Below are 21,910 nucleotides of genomic sequence, written 5' to 3'. Positions count from 1 at the left end.
GCATATTCCAGAATTCCCAAAGCTCTGGGAATAAAAGGATGGAGCTGGAATTCCCAGCTCATGGATGAGACACCAGGAATGACCTGGAATTCCCATCCCAGAATTCCCAGATTTGATATTCCAGCACTTGGAATGAATTCCCAGAAAATTCTCTTATCCACATCCCAAATTCCCCTGGTGTTTTCCAAAAGGAAAAATTCCGGAATTCCGCTTTGTTGTGGATTTGGGAATTGCAGCTCCCCACAGATTGGCCAGGCCCAGCATTCCCAAACCTCTGGAATTCAGGATTTCCCCACATTTGAGCCCTTTTGCTTCCACAGGGAATTTTTGTAACCAAATCCCAAAATCCCAGGAATTCCTTGAGTTCTCCCAGGTTTTTTTCCTGATTTTTTTGGAAACCAGGAAATTTGGGAAATCTGGGAAAATAAAGGAGGAGAGAGCGGGAGAGGAACAAGGAAAATCTTGGATACAGGAGCCTCATTCCCAAAATAAAAAATTTTAAGGAAGAATTCCATAAAATCTTGGAGCTCCAACTTGGAATTCCAGAGGAAATTCGGGAAGCGGGAATTCCCTGTCTCGCTGCTGCCACCGCGTGGCTCTTCCCGAATTCCCAAGGATTTCCCCGTGAAAATTCCCACAAATCCAAATATTCTGAATTCCTGGAATATTCCCGGACTTAGATCCAGAATTAAATCTTGGAGCTGCTGGAATTTCCCTTCCCCATGGGAATGGTTTGATCCTGGAATTCTTTCAGATTCCCTAAAAATGTTGGGATACTCCCGGATCCCGTTTTGTGCTGCCTGAAATCCCAGAATCCTGGAAATCATGAAATCAAGGAAGGTTTTATGGGGTTTTGGGATGGAATTCCCAGAAAAGCTGGAATATCCCTGGAATATTCTATGGGATCCCGCAGGAGCAGTTGCTGCTCATGGATTGGGATGAGTTTTAAATCCCAGAAAATTGAGGAATTCCACCAAAAAATCCCGGAATTCCAAACCTCCAGCTTGGCTTGAATCCCAGAGGTTTGGGGGTTTTTTTAAGGAAAAAAAAATAAAATCAAGAATTTCACTCCCTAAAGCAACAGAGTTTGGGGGGAAAAAATGGGAAAAAAACTAAAAAAAAAAAAACCAAAAAGAAAAAGAAACCAAAAAAAACCAAAACAAAACAAAAAAACAAAAAACAAAAAAACAACAAAACAAAAAAACCCAAACCTGGGGGAAAAAGTGGCGGGGGAAAAAAACGGGAAAAAACTTGAAAAAAATCTGGTGAATAAAAAACTGGAAATAAACCTGGGAGAGGGGGAAGGGAAATAAAACCGGAAAAATCCCCCCAAACTGGCAGAAATCAATGGGGAAAAAAAACGGGGAGGGGGAAAAAATGGGGGGAAAAGAAAATGGGGGGGAAAACCTGGAAAAAAAGCCGGGGAGAAAAAAAATTGAAAAAAATGAGGGGGAAAAAATGAGGGGGAAAAAACCGGGGTGGAGTACAACGGAGCAGGGGAAAACGGGGGGGAAACCTGGAAAAAAGCTGGGAGAAAAAACTCGGTAAGAAAATCTGGGGGGAAAAAAAAGCCTGGGAAAAGAAACACTGGGAAAAAAAAAAAAACAGAAACCAAAAAACAGCAACAATTTAAAAAAAAACCCACTGGGGGGGAAAAAGCAAACAACAAAAAAAACACCCCAAAAAAACCAAAAGAACGCCTGGAAAACAACTGAAAAAAAAAAAAAAAAAAAAAAAAAGCCTGGAAAAACCTGGGGGAAAAAACCTCGAAAATAACCCTGGGAAAATCTGGAAAAAAAAAACAAAACAAAAAAAAACCAAAAAAAACCACCAAATAAACAAAAAAACAAAACAAAAACAAACAAACAAAAAAAAAAAACTGGGGAAAAAATGGAATAAAACCCTGAAAAAAAATCTAAAAAACACCTGGGAAAAAAAAAAAAAACTGGAAAAAAATACTGGGACACAAAAAAAAAAAAAAAAAAAAAAAAAAAAAAAGGGAAAAAAACCTGGGGAAAAAGAAAACTGGAAAAAAAACACTGGCCAAGAAAAAAACCTGGGGGAAAACAAACTGGGAGAAAAAAACCTGAAAAAATCTGGAAAAAAAAAATCTAAAAGACACCTGGGGAAAAATACTGAGGAAAAAATAAAAAAAAAAAAAACAACTGGGGAAAAAAAACTGAGCGAAAAAATTGGAAAAAACCCAGAAAAAGCCCCACAAATGCCGTGGAGCCACCGGAATTCCAAGGACAGGAATTGCAGGGACAGGAATTGCAGGGACAGGGATTGCAAGGGCAGGGATTCCAAGGACAAGAATTCCAAGGGCAGGAATTCCAGGGACAAGAATTCCAAGGACAGGAATTCCAAGGACAAGAATTCCAAGGACAGGAATTCCAAGGACAGGGATTCCAGGGACAGGAATTCCAAGGACAGGAATTCCAAGGACAGGGATTCCAGGGACAGGAATTCCAAGGACAGGAATTCCAGGGACAGGGATTCCAGGGACAGGAATTCCAAGGACAGGAATTCCAAGGGCAGGAATTCCAAGGGCAGGAATTGCAGGGACAGGGATTCCAGGGACAGGAATTCCAGGGACAAGAATTCCAAGGACAGGGATTCCAAGGACAGGGATTCCAAGGACAGGAATTCCAGGGACAGGAATTCCAGGGACAGGAATTCCAAGGACAGGAATTGCAGGGACAGGAATTGCAGGGACAGGAATTCCAAGGACAAGAATTCCAAGGACAGGAATTCCAAGGACAGGAATTCCAGGGACAGGAATTCCAAGGGCAGGAATTGCAGGGACAGGAATTGCAGGGACAGGAATTCCAAGGGCAGGGATTCCAGGGACAGGAATTCCAGGGACAGGAATTCCAAGGGCAGGGATTCCAGGGACAGGAATTCCAGGGACAGGAATTCCAAGGACAGGAATTCCAGGGACAGGGATTCCAAGGGCAGGAATTCCAGGGACAGGGATTCCAAGGGCAGGAATTCCAAGGACAGGAATTCCAAGGGCCGGGATTCCAGGGACAGGGATTCCAAGGGCCGGGATTCCAGGGACAGGGATTCCAAGGGCAGGGATTCCAGGGACAGGGATTCCAAGGGCAGGGATTCCAGGGACAGGAATTCCAAGGACAGGAATTCCAAGGGCCGGGATTCCTCCCCGCAGCCGCCGCAGCGCTCCCGGTGCTCCCGACCCCCCCTCCCGGGGCTCCGTCACCGACACCGCCTCATTAATTTAATTAATTAATGAACGGCCCCGGCGCTGCTCCGCTCGCAGGGCGCCGCTGGAAAAGCCAGGCCGGGACTTCGCCCGAGATCCCAAAAAATTCCAGGCTCGGCACGAGGGGGAAAATCCCAGAGGAGAAAAGAGGAGAAGATGGCGTGGGAGCCAAACTGGGAATTTTTGGGATTTTCCTGCCTCGTCCTGCTCCGATCCCGACTTTCCCTGGCGCAGCTGATCGAGGTGAGGAATAAAATCCCGCTGGAAAAAAAAAAAAAAAAAAAAAAAAAAAGTGGGAATGAGGGCCGGGAATGGGGGATTTCCCTGGAAAACATCCAGCTGGGAATTTAAGGTGGATCCAAGGAGGTTTTTTTGGGAATTTTTGGTGTTTCCTCGAAGGCTGTGTTGGGAATTTCGGGTTGGGATCGCGGGGGTTTTTTTCTGGTTTTCAATCAGTTGAGGAGCGAGGCAAAAATGATCCCAAAAATCCCGTTCCTGACGGATGATCCCATTAAAAATTTGGAAAATTTTGGAAATATTTGGGATGGGTTTTCCTTCTCCCGCCTTCCCTCATTCCCGGTAATCCTGGAAAACCTGGATTTCGTGGAATTGTGGGATTCCGTGGAATTGTGGGATTCCGTGGAATTCCTGCCCCTCCACAGGAGCTTTTCCCTGAGGATGACTCTGCATTCCCAAATTTATGGAAAATCTGGGAACCATCCGGGAGGGAAAAGCGGCTCCCAGGCCCTGGCTGCAATTCCAGAGGGAAATTCCAGCCTGGACCGCAAATCCCAGCTCCCAAATCTTTCACTTTTCCCCTGGATCCTTTCCCTGCTCCACCGGGGAATTCCTGGAGCAGGATTTGGCTGCAATTTCTGGGATGAGGAAATTCCAGGAATTTCCCAGGATTTCAAACTTCTCATCCTTTCCACATTTTTTCTTCCCCAGGATTTCTGGCCTCTCCTCCCTGCCCTTATCCAGATTTTTTTTTCCCCCAAAGATTTCCAGCCTCTCATCAATTTTCCTGATTTTTTAGAGGATTTCAGGCCTCTCATCACTCCCTTCCCATTTTTTTCCAGGATTTCCCTTTCCCAGATTTTTCCCAGCATTTCCAGTCTCTCATCCTTTCCCTTATCCTATTTTTTCCAGGATTTTCCTTTCTATATTTTCCCCAGGATTTTCAGCCTCTCCTCCCTCCCTTTCCCATATTTTTTTCCCAGGATTTCTGGCTTCTCATCCCTGCCCTTATCCTTATTTTTGCCAGGATTTCCTTTCCATATTTTTCCAGAATTTCAAACTTCTCATCCCTATCCTTTTCCATATTTTTCCCCCAGGATTTCCAGGCTCTTCTCCCTGCTTTCCCTTTTTTTCCAGGATTTCCCTTTCCTGATTTTTCCCAGGACTTCCAGCCTCTCATCTCTCCCTTTCCCATAATTTTTCCCAGGATTTCTGGCCTCTCATCCCTGCCCTTATCCAGATTTTTTTTTCCCCCAAAGATTTCCAGCCTCTCATCAATTTTCCTGATTTTTTAGAGGATTTCGGGCCTCTCATCACTCCCTTCCCATTTTTTCCCAGGATTTCAAGCATCTCATCCCTTTACCAGATTTTCCCCAGGATTTCCAGCCTCTCACCCCTTCCCTTATCCTGATTTTTTTCCAGGAATTCCCTTTCCATATTTTTTCCAGAATTTCAAACTTCTCATCCCCATCGTTTTCCATATTTTTCCTCCCAGGATTTCCAGCCTCTTCTCCCCCCTTTCCATATTTTTTCCCAGGACTTCAAACCTCTCATCCCTGCCCTTATCCTGATTTTTCCCAGGATTTCCTTTCCATATTTTTCCAGAATTTCAAACTTCTCATCCCTATCCTTTTCCATATTTTTCCCCCAGGATTTCCAGGCTCTTCTCCCTCCTTTCCCTTTTTTTCCCAGGATTTCTGGCCTCTCCTCCCTGCCCTTATCCTGATTTTATTCCAGGATTTCCTTCCCATATTTTTTCCAGGATTTCCATTCTCTCATCCCTCCTTTTCCATTTTCCACAGGATTTCAAACCTCTCACCTCTGCCCTTAACCTGATTTTTTTCCAGGATTTCCCTTTCCATATTTTTTTCCCGGATTTCCCTTTCCATATTTTTTTCCCCCAGGATTTCCAGCCTTTGCTCCCTCCTTTCCCATTTTTTCTAGGATTTCCCTTTCCTGATTTTTCCCAGAATTTCCAGCCTCTCATCTCTCCCTTTCCACATTTTTCCCAGGATTTCAAACCTCTTATCCCTTTCCCAGATATTTCCCAGCATTTCCAGTCTCTCACCCCTTCTCTTATCCTGTTTTTTTCCAGGATTTTCCTTCCCATTTTTTCCAGAATTTCAAACTTCTCATCCCCATCCTTTTCCATATTTTTCCAGGATTTCCAGCCTCTTCTCCCTCTTTCCCCATTTTTTTCCAGGATTTCCCTTTCCATATTTTTTTCTCCAGGATTTTCAGCCTCTCCTCCCTCCCTTTCCCATATTTTTTTTTCCAGGATTTCTGACCTCCCCTCCCTGCCCTTATCCTGATTTTATTCCAGGATTTCTTTTCCATGTTTTTTCCAGGATTTCTGGCCTCTCATCCTTTCTCTTATCCTGTTTTTTTTTTGGTTTGTTTTTTTTTTTTTTTTTCCAGGATGTCCCTTTCCATTTTTTCCCCAGGATTTTTGGCCTCTTCTGCCAATTTTTTCCCAGGATTTCCATCCTCTCATCTCTCCCTTTCCATACTTTTTTTCCCCAGGATTTTGGGCCTCTTCTCCTTCCCTTTCCCACTTCTTTCCAGGATTTCAAACCTCTCATCCTCTCCATATTTTTCCCAGGATTTCTTGCCTCTCATTCCCAACCAATTTCCTGCTTTTCCCCCATCCCCTCCTACCTGAGCATTCCATAAATCCGGGAATCCTCTCCAAGGCCAGGCTGCTGCTCCAGGAAGAATTCCAGGTTTTCTGAGCTGTCCAACCATTCCCAAGGGGAGAAATGAGGCAGAACTTCCCCTGACAGTGCAGAATTCCCAAATTATCCTTCCTTGAATCCCAAGGACGACCCAGCCAGCCAGAAAATTTCCCATTTTATTCCAGAAAACAAAAATAAAACATCCAAACTCCAAAAAAATCGGGATAAACAGCGACAATTCCTGGATCTGCTTTGTTTATTCCAGGTTTTTTTTTCCTGGAAAAGCAAAAGCTGTGTGAGGAGTTTATTCCTGGAAATAATTGGATAATGGAATTATCCTGAATAATTCGATTCCAGCTCAGCCAGGCTGGAGCAAACAGAGGAGGAAGAAAAAGCTGGAGAGGAAAATAATTCTGGCAGCTGAAAAAACTCTCAAAACCCTCCAAAAATAAGGAAAAATAAAGGGAAAAAGAGCAGGGAAATATTTTATAATGAGGCAAAAATCCCTTAAAATATTAGATTTGCTTGAGGAAAAGCTTGGCTCAGTCCCAGGCCTTTGGAGAAATTCCCAGAGTTGTAAGTTTTCCCAAAATTTGGGAAGAGAATTAGAAAGTCCTGAGATGGGCTCAAAATCCCAAAATCCCAGGATGAGCCCAAAAAAGTCCCTAAATCCCAGGATTAGCCCTTAAATCCCAAAAAATCCCTAAATCCCAGGATGAGCCCATGATCCCGAAAATCCTTCCCTGCTCGTGATCCCAGAGATCAGCAAACAATGGGACATCGAGGGATTTCTCTGGGAATTGGATCCCAGATCTGAGCCAATCCTGGGATTAAAATTGGGATCAATCCTTTATTCCCAGTTTGGGATAAAATTCCTGGAGGGATTGCTCAGGGATTCCACTTCCCAAAAAATCAGGATTTTTTTTGGGCACCGTGTTCATTCCAGCTGTTTTCCAGCTGCTGCTCCAAGATCGTCCCTAAAATTCCCCTGGAATATTTTGTAGGATTTCCATCCTTTAGGTTTAGGCTGAGTTTATCTTTCTGTTAAAAAATTCCACAATTTTATCTCCCAGAATTTCCTGGCGATTCCATTCTGCTTCCTCCTGGATCCGCAGCTTTCCAACATCCTGTGGTTCCATTAAAATTCATTGGAAAAGTGAATTTTTCCGGGAATTTTCTCATTCAGGCCCTCACCGACGGAGATCCCAATCCCAAAAAATCCATTGGAAAAGCGGAGAAAGGGATTCCAGAGCGAGCCAGGAAACGGCCGGAAAAAGGAGATTCCTTAAAAATCCCAAATCCTTGAGGTCTCACCAACCTCTCCACCGTTTTCCCGTGCTCCCATCACTTCCTGGAGTATTTTTGGGAATTTTTCCGTCCTGATCCACCTTTTCCTGCTGGTTTTTCCCTGTGTTTTTGCCAGGCCACCACGGCGCCTCCCAAGAAGAAGCCGGACCCGGTGACGTCGGAGACCGTGGTGATCTGGGGGCTGCGCCTGTGGCAGGTGGTCGGGATCTTCGCCCTCTTCGTCCTCTCCATCAGTGAGTCCCCCCAGAATTCCCAGGAATTTTCCCTCTGGAAAACTCCCCAGGGCGAGCTCTGGAATCCGGGGAATGCACGAGGAGGGATTCTGCGGTGGGAATCGCCAGGGGTTCGTCCCGGGAGCACCTGGAGATCTTCCAGGGACGGGGATCGGCTCCAGCAGCACATTCCTGCCTAACCTGGGATGGAGCCGCGGGCTGTGGAATGCTGGGGGTTGGGAATCATGGAATGCTGGGGGTTGGCAATCATGGAATGCTATAGTTTGGGAATCATGGAATGCTGGGGGTTGGCAATCATGGAATGCTGGGGGTTGGCAATCATGGAATGCTGGGGGTTGGGAATCATGGAATGCTGGGGGTTGGCAATCATGGAATGCTATAGTTTGGGAATCATGGAATGCTGGGGGTTGGCAATCATGGAATGCTGGGGGTTGGCAATCATGGAATGCTGGGGGTTGGGAATCATGGAATGCTGGGGGTTGGCAATCATGGAATGCTATAGTTTGGGAATCATGGAATGCTGGGGGTTGGCAATCATGGAATGCTGGGGGTTGGGAATCATGGAATGCTGGGGGTTGGCAATCATGGAATGCTGGGGGTTGGCAATCATGGAATGCTGAGGGTTGGGAATCCTGGAATGCTGGGGATTGGCAATCATGGAATGCTGGGGGTTGGCAATCATGGAATGCTGAGGGTTGGCAATCATGGAATGCTGGGGGTTGGCAATCATGGAATGCTATAGTTTGGGAATCATGGAATGCTGGGGGTTGGCAATCATGGAATGCTATAGTTTGGGAATCATGGAATGCTGGGGGTTGGGAATCATGGAATGCTGGGGGTTGGCAATCATGGAATGCTGGGGGTTGGCCATCATGGAATGCTGGGGATTGGCAATCATGGAATGCTATAGTTTGGGAATCATGGAATGCTGGGGGTTGGCAATCATGGAATGCTGGGGGTTGGCAATTATGGAATGCTATAGTTTGGGAATCATGGAATGCTGGGGGTTGGCAATCATGGAATGCTGGGGATTGGCAATCATGGAATGCTGGGGGTTGGCAATCATGGAATGCTATAGTTTGGGAATCATGGAATGCTGGGGGTTGGGAATCATGGAATGCTGGGGATTGGCAATCATGGAATGCTGGGGATTGGGAATCATGGAATGCTGGGGGTTGGTAATCATGGAATGCTGGGGGTTGGCAATCATGGAATGCTGGGGGTTGGGAATAATGGAATGCTGGGGATTGGCAATCATGGAATGCTGGGGATTGGCAATCATGGAATGCTATAGTTTGGGAATCATGGAATGCTGGGGGTTGGGAATCATGGAATGCTGGGGATTGGCAATCATGGAATGCTGGGGATTGGGAATCATGGAATGCTGGGGGTTGGGAATCATGGAATGCTGGGGGTTGGCAATCATGGAATGCTATAGTTTGGGAATCATGGAATGCTGGGGGTTGGCAATCATGGAATGCTGGGGGTTGGCAATCATGGAATGCTGGGGGTTGGGAATCATGGAATGCTGGGGGTTGGCAATCATGGAATGCTATAGTTTGGGAATCATGGAATGCTGGGGGTTGGCAATCATGGAATGCTGGGGGTTGGGAATCATGGAATGCTGGGGGTTGGGAATCATGGAATGCTGGGGGTTGGCAATCATGGAATGCTGAGGGTTGGGAATCCTGGAATGCTGGGGATTGGCAATCATGGAATGCTGGGGGTTGGCAATCATGGAATGCTGAGGGTTGGCAATCATGGAATGCTGGGGGTTGGCAATCATGGAATGCTATAGTTTGGGAATCATGGAATGCTGGGGGTTGGCAATCATGGAATGCTATAGTTTGGGAATCATGGAATGCTGGGGGTTGGGAATCATGGAATGCTGGGGGTTGGCAATCATGGAATGCTGGGGGTTGGCCATCATGGAATGCTGGGGATTGGCAATCATGGAATGCTATAGTTTGGGAATCATGGAATGCTGGGGGTTGGCAATTATGGAATGCTATAGTTTGGGAATCATGGAATGCTGGGGGTTGGCAATCATGGAATGCTGGGGATTGGCAATCATGGAATGCTGGGGGTTGGCAATCATGGAATGCTATAGTTTGGGAATCATGGAATGCTGGGGGTTGGGAATCATGGAATGCTGGGGATTGGCAATCATGGAATGCTGGGGATTGGGAATCATGGAATGCTGGGGGTTGGGAATCATGGAATGCTGGGGGTTGGTAATCATGGAATGCTGGGGGTTGGCAATCATGGAATGCTGGGGGTTGGGAATAATGGAATGCTGGGGATTGGCAATCATGGAATGCTGGGGATTGGCAATCATGGAATGCTATAGTTTGGGAATCATGGAATGCTGGGGGTTGGGAATCATGGAATGCTGGGGATTGGCAATCATGGAATGCTGGGGATTGGGAATCATGGAATGCTGGGGGTTGGGAATCATGGAATGCTGGGGGTTGGCAATCATGGAATGCTATAGTTTGGGAATCATGGAATGCTGGGGGTTGGCAATCATGGAATGCTGGGGGTTGGCAATCATGGAATGCTGAGGGTTGGCAATCATGGAATGCTATAGTTTGGGAATCATGGAATGCTGGGCGTTGGCAATCATGGAATGCTGGGGGTTGGCAATCATGGAATGCTGAGGGTTGGCAATCATGGAATGCTGGGGGTTGGCAATCATGGAATGCTATAGTTTGGGAATCATGGAATGCTGGGGGTTGGCAATCATGGAATGCTATAGTTTGGGAATCATGGAATGCTGGGGGTTGGCAATCATGGAATGCTGGGGGTTGGCAATCATGGAATGCTATAGTTTGGGAATCATGGAATGCTGGGGGTTGGGAATCATGGAATGCTGGGGGTTGGCAATCATGGAATGCTGGGGATTGGCAATCATGGAATGCTGGGGGTTGGGAATCCTGGAATGCTGGGGATTGGCAATCATGGAATGCTGGGGGTTGGGAATCATGGAATGCTGGGGATTGGCAATCATGGAATGCTGGGGATTGGCAATCATGGAATGCTGGGGGTTGGGAATCATGGAATGCTGGGGGTTGGGAATCATGGAATGCTGGGGGTTGGCAATCATGGAATGCTATAGTTTGGGAATCATGGAATGCTGGGGGTTGGCAATCATGGAATGCTGGGGGTTGGCAATCATGGAATGCTGGGGATTGGAAATCATGGAATGCTGGGGGTTGGGAATCATGGAATGCTGGGGGTTGGCAATCATGGAATGCTGGGGATTGGCAATCATGGAATGCTGGGGGTTGGGAATCCTGGAATGCTGGGGATTGGCAATCCTGGAATGCTGGGGGTTGGGAATCCTGGAATGCTGGGGATTGGCAATCATGGAATGCTGGGGGTTGGGAATCATGGAATGCTGGGGATTGGCAATCATGGAATGCTGGGGATTGGCAATCATGGAATGCTGGGGGTTGGGAATCATGGAATGCTGGGGGTTGGGAATCATGGAATGCTGGGGGTTGGGAATCATGGAATGCTGGGGATTGGCAATCATGGAATGCTGGGGGTTGGGAATCATGGAATGCTGGGGGTTGGGAATCATGGAATGCTGGGGGTTGGCAATCATGGAATGCTATAGTTTGGGAATCATGGAATGCTGGGGGTTGGGAATCATGGAATGCTGGGGGTTGGGAATCCTGGAATGCTATAGTTTGGGAATCATGGAATGCTGGGGGTTGGGAATCATGGAATGCTGGGGGTTGGCAATCATGGAATGCTGGGGATTGGCAATCCTGGAATGCTGGGGGTTGGGAATCCTGGAATGCTGGGGATTGGCAATCATGGAATGCTGGGGATTGGCAATCATGGAATGCTGGGGGTTGGGAATCATGGAATGCTGGGGGTTGGGAATCATGGAATGCTGGGGGTTGGGAATCATGGAATGCTGGGGATTGGCAATCATGGAATGCTGGGGATTGGCAATCATGGAATGCTGGGGGTTGGGAATCATGGAATGCTGGGGGTTGGGAATCATGGAATGCTGGGGGTTGGCAATCATGGAATGCTATAGTTTGGGAATCATGGAATGCTGGGGGTTGGCAATCATGGAATGCTGGGGGTTGGGAATCCTGGAATGCTATAGTTTGGGAATCATGGAATGCTGGGGGTTGGGAATCATGGAATGCTGGGGGTTGGCAATCATGGAATGCTGGGGATTGGCAATCATGGAATGCTGGGGGTTGGCAATCATGGAATGCTATAGTTTGGGAATCATGGGCTGATTCGGGTTGGGAATCCTGGAAAGTGTTGGGTTGGCACTCGTGGAATGATTCAGGTTGGGATTCATGGAATTCTGTGGGTTGGGAATCCTGAAATGCTTTGGGTTAGGAATTATGGAATGATTTGGGTAGGGAGCCATGGAATGATTCAAGTTGGAAATCCTGGAATTCCTTGGGTTGGGAATCCTGGAATGCTTCAGGTTAGGATTCATGGATTCGGGTTGGGAATCCTGGAATTCTTTGGGTTGGGAACCATGGAATGATTCCATTTGGAAATCCTGGGATTCTTTGGGTTGGGAGTCGTGGAATGATTTGATTTGGAAATCCTGGGATTCTTTGGGTTGGGATTCATGGAATGATTCAGGTTGGGAATCATGGAATGCTTCACTTTGGGAATTATGGAAGGATTTGGGTTGGAATTCCTGGGTTGGGAAATCCTGGAATTCCTTGGGTTGGGAATCTTGGAATGCTTTGGATTAGGAATCATGGAATGTGTTGGTTGAGATTCAAGAATGCTTCAGTTTGGGAATTATGGAATTCTTTAGGTTGGGAATCGTGGAATGCCTCATATTGGGAATCATGGAATGATTTGGGTTGGGAATCATGGAATGCTTCAGTTTGGGAATCATGGAATGATTTGAGTTGGAAATCCTGGAATGCTTTGGGTTAGGAATCGTGGAATGTGTTAGGTTGGGATTTGTGGAATGCTTCAGTTTGGGAATCATGGAATTCTTTGGGATGGGAATAATGGAATGCGTTGGGAGTCATGGAATGATTTGAGTTGGGAATCCTGGGATTCTTTAGGTTGGGAACCTTGGAATGATTCAGGTTGGGATTCCTGGAATTCTATGGGTTGGGAATCATGGAGTCTCTTCAGGTGTCCGGGAATTCGGGATTTCCTCTGGGCTGGAATTCCCAGCTGGGTGTGAGAATTCCAGAGGGAGGTCCCAGCTCTAAACTGGAGATTCCCCTCTGGAATCTCTTCCCAAGAAAATTCCGTCCCTGGGAGTGATCCCGGAGTTTCCTGGATTCCCTTCAGGTATCCTGGATTTTGGGAATTCCTCTGGGCTGGAATTGAGAATTCCTGAGGGATTTCCCAGCTCCAAACTGGAGATTCCCAGCTGGAATCTCTTTGCAAGGTAATTCCATCCCTGGAAGTGATCCCAGAGCTTCCTGGATTCCTTTCAGGTGTTCTAGAATTTGGAAATCCAAGGAGGATTCCTGTGGAATGGATTTGAGAATTCCTGAGGGATTTCCCAGCTCCAAACTGGAGATTCCCTTCTGGAATCTCTCCCCAAGAAAATTCCATCCCTAGAAGTGATCCCAAAGTTTCCTGGATTCCTTTCAGGTTTCCAGGAATTCAGGAATTCAAGGAGGATTCCTGTGGGATAGAATTGAGAATTCCTGAGGGATTTCCCAGCTCCAAACTGGAGATTCCCACCTGAAATCTCTTTCCAAGGGAATTCCTTCCCTGGGAGTGATCCTGGAGCTTCCTGGATTCCTGTCAGGTGTCTGGGAATTCAGGAATTCCTCTGGCCTGGAATTGGGAATTCCTGAGGGATTTCCCAGCTCCCAACTGGAGATTCCCACCTGGAATCTCTCCCCAAGAAAATTCCATCCCTAGAAGTGATCCCAAAATTCCCTTCAGGTGTCCAGGAGTTTGGGAATTCCTCTGGGTTGGAATGCCCAGCTGCGTGTGGGAATTCCTAAGGATTTCTTTCAGGTGTCTGGGAATTCAAGGAGAATTTCTGTGGGATGGAATTGGGAATTCCAGAGGGAATCCAAACCGGAGATTCCCACCTGGAATCTCTTTCCAAGGGAATTCCTTCCCTGGGAGTGATCCTGGAGCTTCCTCGATTCCTGGGCTCCTGGAATTCAGGAATTCCCCTGGGCTGGAATTGAGAATTCCAGAGGGATTTCCCAGCTCCAAACTGGAGATTCCCACCTGGAATTCCTTCCCTGGGAGTGATCCCAGAATTTCCTGGATTCCCTCCGGGTGTCTGGAATTTGGGAATGCTGGAATTCCAGCTGGGAGTGGGAATTCCAGAGCAGGAATGGCCCAAGCTCCACCCCCATCCCTGCTGGGAATGGGATTTGGGATGGAGAAAATCCATGGAAAACAGAAAATTGGGAAATGGAATGAAATGGAAAAGCAGAGGATTAAAAATAAAAATAAAAATGGGGAATTAAAAATAGCAGTAAATATCAAAGTATAAAATTAAAAAAGAAAATAAATAGAAAATCAGAAAATTTTAAAACATAATTATATATAAAATAATAAATTAATTTACTTGTTAATAAATTATTAAATCAATATATTATATTGCATTACAGTGAATGAAATATGAAAACAGGAAATTAAACAATAGAAATAAATAGAAAAGTAAAAAAAATGAAATTATACTAAAAATAGGAAATTAAACAATAGAAATAAATAGAAAAATGTAAAAATGTAATTTTAAAGCAGAATTCACAAAGAACTATAAAATTCAAAATAGAATTAAATATAAAATATAAAGTAAAAAATGGAAATAATTGTAAAACCAAAACTAAAACAAGAACTAAATCTAAATAAAATAGAAATACAGGAGTTATCCTTTAAAGGTAATTGGATTGTTATTATAATTTTAATTAATATTATTGTATTACTTTATTAATGGCCTATTAATTTTGAATAACAATTTTCAATATAAAGTATTATAGTGAATAAAATTATAATAATGGAATAACCCATTTCTATGTTATAAATAATAATAAGTTGATTGTAATTAGAGTTGTCATTAATAGCTTGGTCTTCACCGTTATTACAATAAATAGGGAAATAAAATTGACTAATTTAAATTGTATTTATGGAATAATATATTAATATTTAACACATGTTTTATGTTATCAATAATAATTTCTATAATATTATAATTAATAAGACATATATTTATTAATTGTTCTAATATTAACTTATTGAATATCCAATATGTACGTTTATATTAACGTTAATAATAACATTAATAAAATTAAATAAACAAAAAAATGCCAGAAATCTGATCCGAGTGTGGATTCCACCTCCCAGCACATCCCACAAGGTGGCACCATCCCATAAAAAACGGGGGAAATTCCAAATTCCAGGTTTCCCATTGCCAGGGAACACCCCCAGATTCCCGTGTTTCTGCTCCCATTCCCAGTATCCAACCCAAATCCTCATTTCCCGTTCCCAGGAACTCACCCAGAATTCCACATTTCCCACTGCCATTCCCAGGAACTCACCCAGAATTCCACATTTCCCATCTCCCATTCCCAGGAACTCACCCAGAATTCCACATTTCCCACTGCCATTCCCAGGAACTCACCCAGAACTCTGTATTTCCCTCTCCCATTACCACTTAAATCCTGGTTTCTCCTCCTTCACTCCCAGGAGCTCCCCCAGAATTCCCTGTCTTCCACATTTCCCGCTCCCATTCCCAGTTAAATCCTGATTTCTCCCTGTCCATTACCAGTAATTCACCCAGTCTCTCATTTCCCTCTCCCATTTCCAGGGGCTCACCCGGAATTCCCATTTCTCTCAGCCAACAAGTCCTCCAGAATTCCACATTTCCCATTTCCAGTACCTCACACAGACTTCCATATTTCCCACTCCCATTCCCAGTTAAATCCTTGTTTCTCCCAGTCTGTTCCCAGCCCCTCACCCAGAATTCCCCATCTCCCATTCCCAATAACTCACCCCAAATTCCACATTTCCCAGTCCCTCACACCGAGTTCCACATTTCCCAATTCCCAATCACTCCTCCAGAATTCCATGTTTCCCATTCCCAGTCCCTCACCCAAAATTCCATGTTTCCCATTTAGTCTCTCACACAGATTTCCTCATTTCCCACTCCAATTCCCAGTTAATTCCTCATTTCTCCCTATCCATTCCCAGGAACTCTGCCAGAATTCCAAATTTCCCATTCCCAGTCCCTCACCCAGAATTCATCATCTCCCATTCCCAATAACTCACCCCAAATTCCACATTTCCCAGTCCCTCACACCGAGTTCCACATTTCCCAATTCCCAATCACTCCTCCAGAATTCCCTGTTTCCTATTCCTAGTCCCTCACCCAAAATTCCTCGTTCCCCATTCCCAATAACTCACCCAGAATTCCCCATTTCCCATTTCCAATAACTCCCCCAGAATTCCCTTTTTCCCATTCCAAATAACTCACCCAGAATTCCTCATTTCCCATTCCCAGTCCCTCAGCCAGAATTCCTCATTTCCCCCTCCCAATCCCTCACTCAGAATTCCACATTTCCCATTCCCATTAACTCACCCAGAATTCCATGTTTCCCATTCCCAGTCCCTCACCCAAAATTCCATGTTTCCCATTTAGTCTCTCACACAGATTTCCTCATTTCCCACTCCAATTCCCAGTTAATTCCTCATTTCTTCCTATCCATTCCCAGGAACTCTGCCAGAATTCCAAATTTCCCATTCCCAGTCCCTCACCCAGAATTCATCATCTCCCATTCCCAATAATTCCCCCAGAGTTCCACATTTGCCATTCCAAATAACTCACCCACAATTCCATATTTCCCATTCCCATTCCTCACCCAGAATTCCACATTTCCCATTCTTCACCCACAATTCCATGTTTCCCATTCCCATTCCTCACCCAGAATTCCATGTGCCCCATTCCCATTCCTCACCCAGAATTCCACATTTCCCATTCCCATTCCTCACCCAGAATTCCACATTTCCCATTCCCATTCCCATCCCTAACCCAGAATTCCACATTTCCCATTCCCACTCCCTCACCCAGAATTCCATGATTCCCATTCCCATCCCTCACCCAGAATTCCTCATTTCCGACTCCCAATCCCTCACTCAGAATTCCACATTTCCCATTCCCAATAACTCACCCAGAATTCCACGATTCCCATTCCCATTCCCATCCCTCACCCAGAATTCCTCATTTCCCATCCCTCACCCAGAATTCCTCATTTCCCATTCCCATCCCTCACCCAGAATTCCACGATTCCCATCCCTCACCCAGAATTCCTCATTTCCCATCCCTCACCCAGAATTCCACATTTCCCATTCCCAATAATTCACCCAGAATTCCACGATTCCCATTCCCATCCCTCACCCAGAATTCCTCATTTCTGACTCCCAATCCCTCACCCAGAATTCCACATTTCCCATTCCCAATAACTCACCCAGAATTCCATGATTCCCATTCCCATTCCTCACCCAGAATTCCACATTTCCCATTCCCATCCCTCACCCAGAATTCCTCATTTCCCATCCCTCACCCAGAATTCCACGTTTCCCATTCCCATTCCCATCCCTCACCCAGAATTCCACGATTCCCATCCCTCACCCAGAATTCCTCATTTCCCATTCCCATTCCTCACCCAGAATTCCACGATTCCCATTCCCATTCCCATCCCTCACCCAGAATTCCACGATTCCCATCCCTCACCCAGAATTCCACATTTCCCATTCCCATTCCTCACCCAGAATTCCACGATTCCCATCCCTCACCCAGAATTCCACATTTCCCATTCCCATCCCTCACCCAGAATTCCACGTTTCCCATTCCCAGTTATCACCCTGTGCTGCATCTTCAAGTGCCGGATCCCGCGCACGCGGAAGGAGATCGAGGCGCGCTACGCCCAGCGCCAGGCGGCCAAAAACTACGCGGACAAACTGGAGACCGTGCCGCCCCTGGGAGAGCTCACCGAGATCCCCGGAGGTAATTCCCACCTTTTTTTTGGGAATTCTGGGAGCCAAATTCCCTCAATGAGCTCGGCAACATTCCCGCAGTAAATTCTCACTTTTTTTTTTTTTTTTTTGGGGGGGGGGGTGATTGGGGCAGTGCAAATTCTCCCAATGAGCTCAGAGACATTCCCAGATGTAATTCCCACTTTTTCTGGGATTCTGGGAATGCAAAATTCCTAAATGAGCTCATCAATATTCCTGGAGGTAATTCCCAGGGGGTTTTTGGGATTCTGGGAGCGCAAAGTTCCTCAATGGGTTCAGCAACATTCCCAGAGCTAATTCCCAGTTTTCTGGGGGGTTGAGGCAGTGCAAATTCCCTCAATGAGCTCAGAGACATTCCCAGATTTAATTCCCACTTTTTCTGGATTCTGGGAATGCAGAGTTCTTCAATGAGTGACCAACATTCCTGGAGGTAATTCCCACTTTTTTTGGGGGGATTCTGGGAGTGCAAAGTTCCTCAATGAGATCAGCAACATTCACAAAGCTAATTCCCAATTTTTGGGGGGTTGAGGCAGTGCAAATTCCCTCAATGAGCTCAGAGACATTCCCAGATGCAATTCCCACTTTTTTTTTGGAATTCTGGGAATGTAGAGTCCCTCAATGAGCTCACCAATATTCCTGGAGGTAATTCCCAGGGGGTTTTTTGGATTGTAGCAGTGCAAATACCCTCAATGAGTTCAGCAACATTCCCAGAGAAAATTCCCAATTTTTGGGGGGATTGAGGCAGTGCAAATTCCCTCAATGAGCTCAACAGCATTTGCAAAGCTAATTCCCACCTTTTTTGTGGGATTGGGGCAGTGCAAATTCTCTCAATGAGCTCAGAGACATTCCCAGATGTAATTCCCACTATTTCTGGGATTCTGGGAATGCAAAATTCCTCAATGAGCTCCAATATTCCTGGAGGTAATTACCAGGGGATTTTTGGGATTCTGGGAGCACAAAGTCCCACAATGAGCTCAGCAACATTCCCGGAGCTAATTCCCACTTTCTGGGGGGCGACTGGGGCAGTGCAAATTCCCTCAATGAGCTCGGAGACATTCCCAGATGTAATTCCCACTTTTTTTGGGATTCTGGGAATGCAAAGACCATCAATGAGCTGACCGACATTCCTAGAGGTAATTCCCACATTTTTTTGGGGATTGTGGCAGTGCAAATTCCTTCAATGAACTCACTGACCTCCCCAAAGGTAATTCCCATTTTTGGGGGGGATTCTGGGAACACAAAGTCCCTCCCGTGGCGCCACCACCAAGTTCAACCCTCCCAGTGTGGACTCAGGATACTGGGATAAAATCCTTTGGATAAGAGGGAATTTTTCCATCAGTTTGAGTTGGAATCATCCCTTAATTCCCAAATTAAGTTTGGAAAAGCTCCTCAAATCCATCAAATCCTATTTTGAACCAAATCCCACTAAAAAGCCCTGTGAAATTCCACATCTCCTGGTTTTTGGAACCTTTCCAGGGATGGTGATTCCAACACTTCCCAATCCTTAATCTCTCTTCCAATCAGGAATGTTTTTCCTTAATATTCAATCCAAACTTTTCCTGAGACAACTGGAGGCCGTATCCCATTTTCCCATCAACTTCCATCCCTCACCCTCCTTAGTTAGAAGGAGAATCCCATGCTGAAAATCCCAGTGGGAATTAATTTAATTTCAGGGCCTGCCCTTGGGTTGGGGAATACCAGGAGCAAAACTGGAGTGGTTGGAATTCCACATTCCCGGTTTTTCCTGCTGGAATATTTCTCCTCTGCTGCTCTCACTCTCCTTTCCTGCTTCCATAGGCTCTCCCGAAAATCTCCTCACTCTCTCTGGCCATGGCCAGTCCAGACCTCTCCACTCCCTGCCTGTGCTGAAGGAAGAGGATGAGATGGTTCTCCAAGGAATTTAGGGAATTTCGATTCCCGGCCACCTGTGGCTTCTCTCTTCCAAGGGGCTCCATCAATCCTTGGATTTGCTGCTTCTCAATTCACGGACTTTTCCTTTTTCCTCAACACCTTTTGATGCCTTTTTCCCTTCTTTCCTGTGTCTCTCTGGGAGCTGTAATTCCATAAAATTCCATAAAAATGGTGTTTCCATAATTTGGGATGTGCTGCTTCAATCCATGGGAAAAGAGGCAGATCCCACCGTTGTAGGAATTCAGGAATTCCCTGGAGAAATTCAATCCTACACCAGCAAAATGCAGAGTTATGAGTTGAACAATGGGAATTTGAACCATGGGAATTTGCACAAATCCCGGGATTTCAGGGGTGCCTGAAACTGGGAATTCCCAGGCCTCCCTGTGGAGCTGAACCCAATTCCATGAATAAATCCTTGTTCTTCCATTGAATTCTTGTCCCTCCAGCTAATCCTTATCTGATGAGATGGTTCTCCAAGGAATTTAGGGAATTTCGATTCCCGGCCGCCTGTGGCTTCTCTCTTCCAAGGGGCTCCATCAATCCTTGGATTTGCTGCTTCTCAATTCACGGACTTTTCCTGTTTCCTCAACACCTTTTGATGCCTTTTTCCCTTCTTTCCTGTGTCTCTCTGGGAGCTGTAATTCCATAAAATTCCATAAAAATGGTGTTTCCATAATCTGGGATGTGCTGCTTCAATCCATGGGAAAAGAGGCAGAACCCAACACTGTAGGAATTTAGGAATTCCCTGGAGAAATTCAATCCTACACCAGCAAAATGCAGAGTTATGAGTTGAACAATGGGAATTTGAACCATGGGAATTTGCACAAATCCCAGGATTTCAGGGGTGCCTGAAACTGGGAATTCCCAGGCCTCCCTGTGGAGCTGAACCCAACTCCACAAATAAATCCTTGTCCTTCCAGTTAATCCTTATGGGATGAGATGGTTCTCCAAGGAATTTAGGGAATTTCAATTCCCAGCTGCCTGTGGCTTCTATTTTCTGAGGGGATCCATCAATCCTTGGATTTTCTGCTTCACAATTCCAAAAAATCAATCAGCTGGATGGGAAAATCCCCAGTAGGAATGTTTTCCCTTTATCCCAGATTTCTAGCAGGGAGCTGGAATTTTGACAATTCCTGGGTTGTTGAATCCACATCAATTCCTTTTCCATTTTTTTTTTTTTCTCTATCCTTGGAAACAGCTCAGGCTGCGGAAGAAAAAAAAGAGGAAGAAGTTCCCACTGTGTCCGGAAAAGTGGACAAGGCTCAGGGAAAGAAGGATGGATCCAAAGACTCCAAGAAAAAGGACGGGGAGAAGGAGCAGAAGGAAGAATCCAAAAAGGAAGGGAAGGACGGAGCCAAAAAAAAAGATGGAGAAAAGGGAGAAAAGGGGGAAAAAGGAGGAAAAGAGGAAAAAGGAGGGAAAGGAGAAAAGGGGGAAAAGGGGGAAAAGGAAAAGGGGGAAAAGGGAAAGGACACAAATGACAAGAAACAAGGAAAAAAGGGGGAAAAAGAAGGCGAAGCTGGTGCCAAAACCGATGGAAAAGCTGGTGGGAATTCCAAAGCAAAGAAGAAGTGACATCCTGGAAGGACAATGCTGGAATTTTTTGGGGGAATTCTCCAGCAAATTGCTGGGGGAGGAGCACTTGGAGCAGGATGTGCTTTTCCAGATATTCCTGTGGGATGCTGCTGGATGCGTGGATTTCTTCTTCCCATTTGGAGATGGAGCCACCAGGATTCGTCTCTGTCAAGGAAAACTGGGAATTTGGTTGGATAATCAAGAAAAATATCCAGTCCCTCTCCCAGAATTCCATGTGGATAGATGTGAACTGGAAGCTGGAATGGGAATGAGGACTTTGGACAAACACGGGAATGCTCAGGGATGAGGATCCGAACTAAAGGAAAATGGGATTCATCCCAAATTTCTTCTCCTGGAGGACCTGGAGAAGTTGGAGAAAGATTTCCTGGCACTCAGCACCTCCTTGTGGGGAATTCTAGGGATTTTGTAAATTCTGGGAAAATCCCAAAGGATGGGATTCTCCAAGGTGTGGGTCCTTGGATTCCAAGAGGTTTTTGGACACATGGGAATTTTCCTTCCTTCTCTGGTGCATCTTTTCCTGGATTGCTGCAGGAAACTGCAGGAATTCCATCTTTTCCAGGAGATTTATCCACATTTCCCCGATTTTTTGCTGAGGAAAGCCAGTTCTGAGACCAGGAATTCTGCTCCACTTCCCTGTGGCTGCTATTCCCTCCCTTCCTTGGAATTCCTGAGGAGTGGATTTATCAGGAACAGCATTTCCCAGCTGTTTTGGGAATATTCCAGCAATTTCT

General features: G+C 45.6%; 1 protein-coding gene across 1 annotated transcript; it reads left to right on the top strand.

The window, feature by feature from the left end:
- Window positions 1-3,223: 3,223 nt before the first annotated feature.
- Window positions 3,224-21,158, top strand: TMIE (transmembrane inner ear). The gene is made up of 4 exons (XM_058817466.1): window positions 3,224-3,466; window positions 7,559-7,676; window positions 17,515-17,664; window positions 20,782-21,158. The coding sequence occupies exons 1-4, from the start codon at window positions 3,380-3,382 to the stop codon at window positions 21,156-21,158; spliced, it is 732 nt and encodes a 243-aa protein (XP_058673449.1). The 5' UTR covers window positions 3,224-3,379.
- The last annotated feature ends 752 nt before the right edge of the window (window positions 21,159-21,910 follow it).

The sequence above is a fragment of the Ammospiza caudacuta genome, chromosome 1 (genome assembly GCF_027887145.1).
Source record: "Ammospiza caudacuta isolate bAmmCau1 chromosome 1, bAmmCau1.pri, whole genome shotgun sequence".
In the NCBI taxonomy this organism is placed as follows: domain Eukaryota; kingdom Metazoa; phylum Chordata; class Aves; order Passeriformes; family Passerellidae; genus Ammospiza; species Ammospiza caudacuta.
Note: the sequence above shows the minus strand (reverse complement) of the source record. Positions and strands in the feature narration are given on the sequence as shown.

Bases quoted from the DNA above. Each gene is read 5' to 3' on its own strand.
- TMIE (XM_058817466.1), top strand. From the start codon at position 3,380: ATGGCGTGGGAGCCAAACTGGGAATTTTTGGGATTTTCCTGCCTCGTC. The intron at 7,677-17,514 runs GTGAGTCCCCCC...TCCCATTCCCAG, and splicing joins CCTCTTCGTCCTCTCCATCA to TTATCACCCTGTGCTGCATC. The intron at 17,665-20,781 runs GTAATTCCCACC...CCTTGGAAACAG, and splicing joins GCTCACCGAGATCCCCGGAG to CTCAGGCTGCGGAAGAAAAA.